General features: G+C 37.0%; 1 protein-coding gene across 4 annotated transcripts in view; it reads right to left on the bottom strand.

Moving 5' to 3' along the window:
• Positions 1-2498: 2498 nt before the first annotated feature.
• Positions 2499-12963, bottom strand: part of LOC112054017 (protein roadkill) — an 88089-nt gene continuing 77624 nt past the window's right edge. For 3 of the 4 annotated variants that reach the window (XM_024093653.2, XM_024093654.2, XM_024093651.2), the window contains 4 exons: positions 9145-9386; positions 5956-6134; positions 5060-5202; positions 2499-4061 (listed from right to left, as the gene is read on the bottom strand). In XM_024093653.2, coding sequence (XP_023949421.1) covers positions 3908-4061; positions 5060-5202; positions 5956-6134; positions 9145-9386 — 718 coding nt within the window. In that variant the 3' untranslated portion in view covers positions 2499-3907. The remainder of the gene's footprint in view (positions 4062-5059; positions 5203-5955; positions 6135-9144; positions 9387-12963) is intronic. The other variant, XM_024093652.2, reaches the window with a different exon arrangement.

Raw genomic sequence — 12963 nt, 5'->3', positions numbered from 1 at the left:
GATACATTATTAATTTCGGGCGTTAGACTTTGTCAATGTACATTGCCTAAGTGGACTCAGCCTCAAACACTCAGCAGTATTAATATTGCACATGTCACTAATATTAACATTATTAATACATTGATAAGGACGTTTATTAAAATATAAATTTCTACTTATTTTTATTTTGGTAATTACAAACATCGAAATATTTTTTAATTTAAGGATTAATCCATACATGTTGGCGAATAATTTTATTATAAGGAATTAATGATCAATTCTTTCTAGTATAGTCTAGCAATTCCGTTGTATTGTTCGTTTTGGGCCGATGTCTAATTCGGTTTCTACTATTACTCGTATATTTCCGTTAGGGTAAATATGATAATAAGTTCAATATGGCGTGTGTAAAGGAAGGACTCGATCTATTTGCTATACAGTATATGTAATGTAGAAATATTCTCTATAACCAAAGAAATCTTCATAACAATGTTAGGAGGAGGCGATGTTTTTGTGGCACAGTATATTATGTTATTTAGAGCTATCCTCTAAAACCAAAGAAATCTTTATAGCAAGCCATAGAAATGGCATGCACTATATCGTAAGTGTCGTTGACGAATAGCTTACATCAAGAATGACCATTCGGACATATGAGACATTACATACATTCATTTTATGTGACAGTACACACAAATAGGCTAATTTACTAACTTTGACGTATATTAGATGACATATTCGAAATGCTTCCTCAATTTTTGCACCAATTTCGCATCAAATTATCACAAATAAAAACTATATTTCATTTACGAGTATCTATACTGTCTTAACTATACAGTCTCATTTTCAATAAGCTTTAAAGCAGTTGTTAATACTTTAATTAAATATTCAGATAGTTGTGTGGTCTGTCTTTGGTATTTAAGTGAAAATGCCACACTGACCGTAATTATAAAGTTTTTTTTTTAGAATTTTAACTATAGTGAGTGTTATTCTCACGTGAAACAAAGTTTACATCGTGCCGCGTTGCAAGAACCAGCTCATGACTAAGGCCCCGCGTGGGTTTGAAACTAGTCGGGCATACTCAGACGTTGTATCACGTGAGTTTCAGCCGTGTTTCGTAATCAATTAATAAGTTACAAAAATAGGTAATAAAAAAACAATTTTACCACCTTCTAATAACTAATCCGATATTCAATGTTTTAAATAGTTGAGTGAAATAAAAGCTCCAAAAAAAAATTTCAAGAAACTATTTTACTTATTTATATTGAATTGAAACAAAAAAATAACTGATTTTATTAATTAATGTGATATTGAAAAAAATATATAATTAAAATAACGAACGCGAATTAAGTGAATAAAATTGCTCATGTTTAATTTACTGAGTGTCATAATTCAGTGACGAAATATATATCGTACGGTTACCCAACATGGGTAGCGGGTTCGATTTCACTTCTCTGGATGTTACATATTGAAGGTAAACAGTGAAACTAAACCGCAACAAGTAGAAGGGCGTCTACTTAAAATATTGATCTATCCGTATTGCCAAATACACGCGCCATATTAACGTTGTTTATCGAGGTAAAAGAATAGAAACTAAGGCCAGCGCAGACGGTGTGGTGTGCACTTAAATGCGTAATAGCAATGCTTACCCTCATTGGCGTGCACAGTTTTTGACCAGGGACAGACACAACGAAATTACAAGTTGATAACTGGAACAATTTTTATTTGCATATATGAGATGCGAGTAATTGTTTTCATTATACGTTTGCTTAACTTGTACTTGATGGGCGTTTTAAAAATCATGTTTGGATAGTGCCTACCTTGACAAAATGCCCTGTGCACGCCCATGCGTAAACGCCGCTATAGCTTGGCAACTTCGTTCGTAACACTCCAGATGGTCCACGCGGGCCGGGGGGCATGTAGCGATGAATGAAAAACCCACGACCGATGCACCTCACTTCCCCGCACCCACCATTTCACACCCCCGCATTCTTTCCCCCCGTCACCCACATATAATGGGAGTGTCATCAAAGAACTTGCCAGACTATAGCGTAGCGTCTATATACTACATCTTGCTGGCAAGAAATACAAGCGTAACGAGGACCTCAGTTATATATTGTAATTATGAGTTTTAATTTATGATTCGCGCACAAACGAATCAGTACCAAATACCAATATTGGCCATAGTGAGTAAATGCCAATAACTTAGTTGGCCATCAAGTTCGCCCAATTATACTAATGCCAACGATATTATCGCCTATAATGGCCTGCAATAGCCAGACGTACCTTGATTTTATGAAAACTGCAAGTTTTATCAGCAAATTCTCCTACCGTACATTGTGCAGTGGCAGTTTTTGCCACTAGATGGCACTGTAACAGTTCCTTAGAAATTCGCGTTTACGGTAACGCGATCGTCACAGTATGAAAACATTGCAAACTGCTACTAGGCACACAGTAGCCAATTACGGAGTTGGGACTGTGCAGGCTTTCAAGGTAACACGCTTTAAGGGTCCAATTGCGCTAACATGCGACCAACGAGATAATCTCGTGAAGGTAAATTGACAAAATTCGACGATTTTCCCATTTCGGTTAGTTTTTCTTACTAATACCCTGATCGACAAACTTATGCACGCCGCTGGCTGTGGTGATTCTTGGGTTGAAAACTTTCTGCCTTCATAAAATGAGGTACCTCTGGCTAGCACAGACACTCGTTCTACAAGACACTTGCCTCGCTTACAACAGCGGGCATAGAGTAATGTACAGAATGCTAACACGCTATAATGGTCTAAGAGCCGGCATAAGAAATATATGACCACATCTATTTTTTTTAGGATGAGAAATAAATGATATTAAACATTCACATTGACACATTGCAAACAGGTTGCCTAGTTAAATTGCGGCCAAACACATTTTTCATACAAAATCTAGGAAAACATGAGCTAGATCAAAGGCAACTTAATACAGTAAAATTAAGCATAAAAAAAGCTTTTATTTAATATATTAGACAACTAAATATAATAACTAATGAGGATATTTGCATAACATTAATTAACTCTTTATATCTGGCAAGTTGCAATGTGAAAGCAACCTTTACGTTTTTAAACTAGTGCTCGATTATTATTAATTAAATAAAGAGGGAAGTAGATTAAGTAAATTAAAGAAATAATAATAATTTAATACACACCGGGCGCAATGTCACTAGGCAACCTATTTGCAATGAGTCAAGATGAATATTTTCTATAATTTATTTCTACAGTGCCCGACACGAGATATTGTGTTTGTGAGGTTAGCAACAAATGACTGTGCAATGAATCAATAACGGTACATTCCGCAGCTAACTTCACAAACATAAAGATCCGTGGCGAGCACTATAATCCCAAATAAATAACAGATGAGTGTATAAAATCCTTATGCCGGATCTCGTACTATAAGGAAACATACGATAACGAAGCCGCACTTGGCACTAACTACCGCTTCAACTATAGCGGAACGGGTCGGTGTGGCGCTGGCCGGCCGACATTACAATACCCAGACCTTAGAACACTACGACAGTACGCAAACTACCCGCAAAACGCATACTTATACCTTTTTGATGTAACAATTCACGGTTAGGGGATTCACAATTCATTTGTGTACTACCCGCAAAATACGTTTTCACCTCTTTAACAACTTGATAGTGCTAGTCTCTCTCTTTCCATCACAATACTATAGATAAAGAGGGAGAGGTAGAGATGAAACTCACCAGGGCTTCATCTGGGCGCAAACTATCGAATTGACAAGTTGGCCCTTGACTGCAATCTCATCTGATGGGTGTAATCGGTTTTCGTAGGGCACACAAATGATTTGTGAAGTACCTGCAAATTCTGTTACATCGTTTAGTGGTCGCGTTTGGTGTTTACGTGAGCGCCGTAGCGATCAAGGCCCGAAGCTGAGATTAGGCTTGCTTCACACGCTTCCGCGGCGGGCCGATGGGCGGTATCTGCTGTTGTTGCGTGGCGAGCGCGCGGAACGCTTCGGCGATGAGGTGCGGGTGCGACGAGATCATGTTCTTCCACCCCGCCGTGTCCATCACGTCTGTGGCGTGACTCCTGCGAAGGTAGAAGGAAATACTCAAACTAGAGAGTAGCCATATAATGTTGTGATGAAGAGATATTCACAACTAGAAAGTAATCAAAAAGCATTGATGTTGATTTTAGTTTTAAATCATCTCAGACCAATTATAGCCTATAGCCATCCTCGATATCTATCTAACACTGAAAGATTTTTTTACCAGGACCAGTAGTTCCTGAGATTAGCGCGTTTAATCAAACAAACAAACTTTTCAGCTTTATAATATTAGTATAGATTGAGAAGGCATAAAGTTTCACATTACTGAAGAGAATGGTTGTTGATGGAGTTATATACAGTCTTCCTCAGATGGGGTCAGAGCTCATTGTAGGTCGTGTTATATTTGCAAGCTTATAAAGTGTAGTTCTGCTATAGGTAGCCGAATAGCACTGCTGTATAAAAGTGTAAACAGTTTGTTTGCCTGTGAAATTATAAGCAAATAAGGCTTAACAGGTATAGAAAAGGTCTTCTAGAGGTTGACGAGCGCGCATTGTAGGACGTGTTATTTGCACGCATGCAAAGTTTAACTCAGCTGAAAATCAGCGCCGTATATTATTCTTGTATGTAGTGCACGGCATATGCACAGCTGTACATCCTTTCTTTTAAAGGGTTACGGACAGACATGCTGTCTTAAGGAAGGGTACTGACTGTGTGTAACTTTTAGATTTGAATTTTTCTTGCTTATATTTTTTTTTTCTTTCTCTACTGTCTATCATTTGATGTATTTAAACACATGCAATTCATCTTATACATCAGCATCGTTAATAGTAGCCTATACCTATATACCTACCAAGATTATTTCCCAGATTCCTCATTACTTTTCAAAGTTGGTGTCTGATTGCTTTGCTGAGGAAACTTTGTATGAAAGTTTGTTGTATAAAACTCGAAGGAGAACTTTTTAGACATAAAGCAAGTGTTTTCCACGCTGACGAAGTCGCTGTCGTCTACTAGTACAATAATAAGACAGAAGGAAACTGACGTGTTAATGAAGTCGATGGTCTGCGCCTTGAGCTGGTCGGCGGAGTGCAGGTCGGCCAGTATGAGCGTGTCGGCCGCCGTCTCCACCGACAGGTTCACGCACAGCGCCTCCTCGCACATCACTTTTAGTCTGTCTAACGCGTACTGAAACAATGACAAGTATTAGGGTTAGTTAATGTTAAAAAAAAGAATTTTAAAAATCGGTCCACAAGTGACGGAAATATCGCTGGACAAAGGCTTAGTTCAGAAAGGGCGAATTCGCCGCGATTCTCTCGCGCATATTACGCGCGACCGTTGCGTCCACAAGGCGCGCACCAACGCGCGAGCATTTGGGCAGGAATATAGTACGAAAAAGAGTTGAACGTGCACTCGCTCTAGAGTTCGTCCCTAGTATCTCGAATCACGCGCGAAATGAGAGTCTGGCGTAGCGATTTACGCGCGTATTTTGAATTCGCGCGATGCTTGTGGACGCGATGTATTGATGTCTAGTACTTCGCGATTCGCGACGAAATGGCCCCTTCAGGACAAGGTCTATGCATATAGCCGAACGTAGAACCTCACCCTTTTTGGAAGTCGGTTAAAAACTTTTTTGGTAGTGGTTATCCTAGAATTTTAATTCTCTGGTACGCAAGTCTTTGAGTTCAGAAGTAATATAACATTTCAAAAAAAAGTGATGTGACCACGAAAAATTACGTGTAGATTACGTGATATTTCTGGGGCCCATCCAATGCATTAGCGAGATGGTAACTTGACTTTTCAGAAGTGCTTGTAAACTAAGCCTAATTTAACAACATGAAATTTGAATTTATAGTTACGCCACAGAGTGGGCACTCCACAATATCCTCTCTCAAATCACTGCACTGGTTAACCGGATAAGCTAAAAAATCGTGCAATCACCTTATCTGCCGCCGCTAACAAGTCGTCCGCCATCTTCTCCAGATTAGGCGCTCGGTCGGTGTAGATGAACCGCAGCATCTCGCGCAACACCTCGTGATCCACGTCCGTGATGTCCACTCGGTTTCTCTTCCTCTCCTCCATCTCGTGTTCAAACATGGCCGCGAAAACAGGACTCCGCGCTAAAATTAATCAAAGATTATCTTTAATATTATGACGCTTATATTAGCTTCACTTGTACAACACGCTCTGAGTTCTGATGACAATACATGACTAGCTAAGAAACGCCATTACAAATCCAATGTAGCGGTCTCCCCAAGATGGCGGACTGGCTGTTTGAAATCCACCCTCACGATATGGATATCAAATTAAAAGAGTTTGCTGTCAGGAATACGAAAAAACTCCATTTGTAATTTTTAGTGCGTGCTAAAGGCGTGTTTTTTTCAAACTATTATATTATATTTTCTACAAACAACTTTTGACAAAACTATAAGTAACTTTTAATGTTTTAGTAAATATGTGAGAGTAGCCGAGTAATATAACGCAAGCTACACACGGTCAAGTATACCGTCAAGCATTCAGCGCTTAGAGGTGTTGGCAAAGAAAAATATCACTATGAAACTGGCTGGCGTAATATTAAAAATCCACATAATGTTTTCTGGGTTACCACCATCTTTTTAATTTGCCACGGGATCCAGAATGGTCTAATTACGTCACTGATAGGCTACACCATGTTATTTTGCAGTTAAATATCAAAACACCGGCCGATTTACGATAACGACGACCATAAAAACACGTTCTATAATCCACAATACAATAACTTACAATTCCCATAATAAGATTTTAGAGAGACTCCAAACTTAGTCTAAATATTTGTTGCGTCTATTAAGCATTGTTTTGGCTACAGACTCTATCTACTCCTTTTAATATAATATTAGCGGACCTCGCAGTTTACACCCGTAGTTCCCATTCCCGTAAGCATACAGGGTTAAAATACTGCCCCATGTTTCTTGCTGATGTTGTAGGTTTTCATTGGAGGAAGCATTTTTAAAATAAGTTTTGTAGTTTTGACGTGAAAACGTAACAAAGAAACAATCACTTTTGAATTTATTATTTAAGTAAAATATTTTACATGAAAAATCTGTATAAAACAAATAAAATATTTATAAAAATGAGGATTATAGTTCAGTATACATATAAAAGAAAAACATGCTGCTAAAATAATTATCTTATTTATCCTGTTATTCTTTCTGCTTCTACATACAGACAGGACGAATGAATAATCAGATGACGCACTTAAGCAATAATACATTCGCACAGAACTCAATAGGCAACGGAAATAAAGACAAGTGTCCAATGTTCGCGGAATGACTAGGACAAACGGTCAAATGTTATTAATACGTGCTCGCATTCAATAAAGCAGCCATTACAAAAAGTGAATCATATTATAAAATGACCGCTAACACGGACAGTTTCAACGATAACCCAAAAACGGAGCGATTACAGAATTTCCATGACATATTTTTTTTAACTGTTTCGTTTATTAAAAACATGGCTTGGTGTTCTTTATCCACATAGTTATAATCCCTTACTGATATTGTAAATGGGAATTTGTTTTGACACAAAAAAATATCGGTGAATGGTTACATAAATTTTTTAAATGGTTTTTAATCTAAAAAAATCATAAATATTTAAACAAAGTCGGGATAGTTACACGGTTTTAACCGATATTTGAAAAGAAAGGAGGATTTCAACTACACGCGCATGTTTATATTATCGTATTACGAGTAACTTTATAATTAAAAAAAAAAATGTTTGAAAAGGACTTCCAGATTTTAACAAAAATCCGTATAGTAGATTGCTTTAACCATGGTTTAACCTACCTACCGGTTTCGTCATCATCTGATAACAGAAGGTATGACAGGAGATTTCGTAATAAATATTATTTTAAAGGTTTCTTGGCAGTAATGTTATTATGGGACATAAAATATGGGTAAATTAAATCTTTTAAAAAATACTTAAACTGACTTCTTAAAACACAGCAGTAGGTACACACAAAAGCAAAAATATTATCGCAGTATTTTTATTTAAAGAATTTATAACTCCAAAACGTCTGACAGAAAATTTGACATAGAAAATCATTTTGAATATGCCGACAAATGATGCACGTACGCAACTTTTTATCCCGATAAATAGTAATAGTTTTAAACTTAAAGTTAAGTTAATGTTTTTAATTTCTAGTGATAAACTGGGATTTACCATGGAAAATTAAATTACGTCCTGTTTTTAATAGTATTGACAAGTCGAGTCACAGTAGGTATAAATTCAGTTTGTTTATCAGTGTTACTATGCCATAATTTAAATTTATTACAATATAGAATAGTCACTACTTGTTTAACTACGACTCATATATTTTATTAAACCATGAATACCTCTAACCTATTCGATAAGAACGTACTCGTATATGTTATTATTAAAGCTTAATATACATTTTGCACATTAACGTTTCTAACAGGTATTTTCCTATCGCTTAATATATAACATGATATATAACTTATAGCACATTTTGCTTTATGACAACCCTTATCTAGGAACCCTTAATGTTTTATCTTTAATAATGTTTTTCAGCAGCTTAACATTATCAATATCATCTCCATCAACCCACCCTACTCCAATGCGGCTAAGCTCTTAAAGACCTTTCCTACAGGGAGAGAGGCCCGTCAGCCTAGCATGCGTCAACGACATATCTTATGAAGAGAAAAAGACAATATTGTCAACCAATAGCAGCACAGTTGAAATATCGCTCTATCTTTCCTCTCAATGCAACGAAAGAGAGAGCGCAATATTTTAGAATCAATAGTTGAGAATTCTGTTACGTCTGGCATTCCGCATTGGGCCAGCGTGGTGGTAATAGTCCACCACGCTGACCTAGAATAGGCCTCAGACCTAACCCCTATCATTCTCACAGAATCGTGCTCATCAGCTAGCTGAATATAGGTCAATGATCATCATCATCATCATCATCATATTAGCCGTTTGACGGTCCTAGGGCGGTCGACCAACACTGCACTTTCTAGTGCGGCGTAGCCATTCCATTTGGTTGCAACTTAGTTCTACTTACCCTGCAGTGGTGCGTTCAAAATATATGCTGATAAATAATAATAATAATAGTATTACAATTAATAAATTCACCTGCTAATATAGCCTTGTGCGCCTGGAACTCCCTGCCGCCGACCGCGAGCGTGACGTCAGAGAACCTCTCGTTGTCAAACAACGCGCCCAGGTCGTCCGACAACCGGCACTCGGGCACTTTGAACTGGACCACGTTACTCTGACCACTAATGTTAATGCTGTCCGCGACCACTGACACTTCACAGAATATCGTCAGCTTGTCTTCTGGTAGGAGGCCGTTCGCCTCGTCCAGTAGGAAGTCTCTGCAATTTAATTAATTAATATTTAATTATACGCAAAAATATCACGTCCTCAGTGAATGAAGACAAAGGTCTTTGTACAGTGCGTGTTGCCAGTGATGACTTTCTTTTTCTATAGGTCTCATGAGAAGGCTCAAAGTCATTTAGCGGGCGATGCATGGAGTTTCTTCTGCGTGATCGACTCAGAAATGAGGAGATCCGTAGAAGAACCAAAGTCACCCACATAGCTCAACGAGTCGCGAAGCTGAAGTAGCAATGGGCTGGGCATATAGTTCGAAGAGCCGATGGACGTTGGGATCACAAGGTGCTGGAATGGGGACCCCACACCGGAAAGCGCAGTTTTGGTCGACCACCCACCAGGTGGACTAACTACATCAAGCGAGTCGCAGGAATTCGCTGGATGCAGCGGCTCAATATCGTAATGTTTGGAAGTCCCTACAAAAGGCCTATGTCCAGCAGTGGACGTCCATCGACTGTTAATGATGATGATGACGATGAAAATACAATGTATCATGCCAATTCAATGCCAACGGCATCTCCGTGCCAAAAAAGAATTCTGTTCAATAACATTTACATCTGAAAGAGATAGCTACAAAGTCTACAAGGGTTGTTATCCCTAAATCCGCAAAATCCACTTTGGAGTAGTGTGGTGGTTCCAAGCTCCATATTCCCTCTCCTAAAGACTTCTGACTATAGTAGACCCGAGACCGTTAAATTGGGCTAAATGATGGCGATGATGATGATGGCAACCTTATCCTCCATCAAACCAGAGCCATATGGCAATGTCAATGCCTCGGAGGATAGGCAAGTAGATATATTATACCTTTTACTCCAATCGGAAAGGATGTAATTTTTAACCGACTTCCAAAAAGGAGGAGGTTCTACGTTCGGCTGTATGTATGTTTTTTTATTAGTTACTGTCAAAAATCAGCTCGAGATTTTCAGCAAAATTATGAAACATTAAAACTATAAGAATAGTTGACTACTCTTATTTGTCTACGTATTCTGTCGTAATCCAACATGGCTATTGATTTAACTGAATTTATACAGAACAATGTCATGGTCAGAGTGTAATCAGTAGGCTTCTGGCACCAGTATTATTGAAGGAATAATCCTTCTATATTAACATACTTTCTACCCGTTTTTATTAAGGAGAGGTAAAAATAAATATGCTATTTTCAATGATTTTTCTATGCAAAAATAATAAGTTATTAATACTGTATTTATAGTCAAGGTCTACCTTATTTATTATAATACAAAGAACTTGAGATTATCCTTAGGTACTTTAATTAATGTCGGTTTTCACCATCTTTTTATACTTAATTAATTATGAAGATTGATGGGTAAATATGCTAATATTAACGATTTAATTAAATAAACAAAGTGAGCTTGGCATTTTTTTTCTTAAATTCCAAGCTCACTTTAGTTACCTACATAAAGTACCTACCTACTCTATGGATTTTTTGTGGTGTTCAAAATGCAAAAATAACCAAATAAATATATTTGAACAAAACATACATTACTACCTCAAAGTAAGCGTAGCTTGATTTATAATTCGTATAATATTATTGTACAAGTAGCAACCACAAATGACATGGTTGAAAACATCCATGATCGTCACAAACATTTTACAGTAATGGGAATCGAACCCACGGCCTCGGATATAGAAGGTAGAGTCACTACACACTACGTCAAATAATGTGTATGTACCAGCGGCGAAGAATAAACGGAAGCCGATTCCCGCCGGGTTGCCTTTAAAAATCCATTCATATTCAAAATATATGAGAAATCGGAAAACGCTATATGAATTTCCTTTTCTTTGGGACTGCTTTTCTTTATTTAAATTTCGTCCTTCGCCACTTGGGATGTACTCGTATGTACAGTAAATAAATATGGTTACTTTTTTTTTTCTGAGTTAGGAATTATAAGGAACAATACAAAAACAAAGCGTATATTGTCACTAAAGTAGTCACTCCTCAGAAGCGCTATCAATATTCCAAGAACGTTCCAACGGCCGTAAGTTTTACAATACAATCCCAGCTTTGTTGCAAATTCAAGCGATAAATTCCCTTCACTACATAAACACAGCGCAAACGGCATCAAATTAAATAGGTTCATCTTGGAATATACAATAGGGTCATGGATACGCTTATTTATTCTACTCTGATAGACCTTTAGTTTGACGAATCTTCTTTATCTAATAATACTCGAGTCAATGAATACATAAAACAAGCATATGCAGGAAGTCTTCAGAAACTTGAGGACTTCGAGGGAAAATGCTTTATTGATTCCACTATAAAATTTACTTGAAAAAAATCAATAAAAAACATTATTTTTTTGGTAAATGTTATTGTAACTTGAAGACTTTCATAACAACAAAATAAGGCGGTTCAGTTACAGCAGGATGTTTAGAAATTTGCTAATGTCATATTGTTCACGCGATATGTGTAAGGTTTCTTCTTCGAAATCCTTGTCACGAAGTATAACAATTGACAATAATTATTTACCAGACAGTCAGAGAATTATCAGAAACAATTAGAATTATTTTAATAATATTTAAAAGATATTAGAATAGAGAATTTTAAAATTATTAGTAAACAACGGAATTTACAAATTATTGCAAAATAATTATTAATTGTAGACTTGGTCGCCCACATATTAGTTTGCGTGAAATTCGGGTTTCACATATCCCACGGGAAATAATGACTTTACGGGATAAAAAGTAGCCTTTGTGTTAATTCACAGTATACCTAATCTATCTTCATTCCAAGCTTCAGCCGGATCAGTAGTTGAAGTGTGAAGGAGTATAAAACATACACACACAAACAAGCTTTCGCCTATACAACATCAGTTAGATACACATACTTACGTAAAAGATCAAACCGTTTCTTTGAACAAGAATCGTTAAAAAAAAGAAAATCTACTGTAAGCTCTTTGTCTCCTCTAATGAGACACGAGTCAAGGAGACAAAAGTACAGAACCACGTGTTTTTAGTTTTTGTTTGTTTATTATTTTACGTTAATATAGATGGTTCAACTCTTTTGGTCAAGTGACGTTTATTGAATAAAGATTGTATAAACTTTTTCAAAAGTATGGCACATAAACGGTCCCCGTCTTTTCGTCTAGCCGCTTCCTGCTAACTTCTTTATCGATTTAATCGCAGGACGAAAGAGCTCGGGGCGTTCCAAACTGCGGTTACCGAGTACACTGTATCTATGTTATAACTTGCTTGCCCCGACTGTCTGTCAACCCCATTTGTGACTATATACTCTACATATCTTGTAATTGCTAAGGATTTTTTACTAATATACACAGATCTTTAGATCAACCCCATTTGTGACTATATACTCTATGTATCTTGTAATTGCTAAGGATTTTTTACTAATATACACAGATCTTTAGATCAACCCCATTTGTGACTATATACTCTACGTATCTTGTAATTGCTAAGGATTTTTTACTAATATACACAGATCTTTAGATCAACCCCATTTTTGACTATATACTCTATGTATCTTGTAATTGCTAAGGATTTTTTACTAATATACACAGATCTTTAGATCAACCCCATTTGTGACTA

Source organism: Bicyclus anynana, chromosome 12, assembly GCF_947172395.1.
Source record: "Bicyclus anynana chromosome 12, ilBicAnyn1.1, whole genome shotgun sequence".
Lineage (NCBI taxonomy): Eukaryota > Metazoa > Arthropoda > Insecta > Lepidoptera > Nymphalidae > Bicyclus > Bicyclus anynana.
This window is presented reverse-complemented; position numbering and strand designations above follow the sequence as displayed.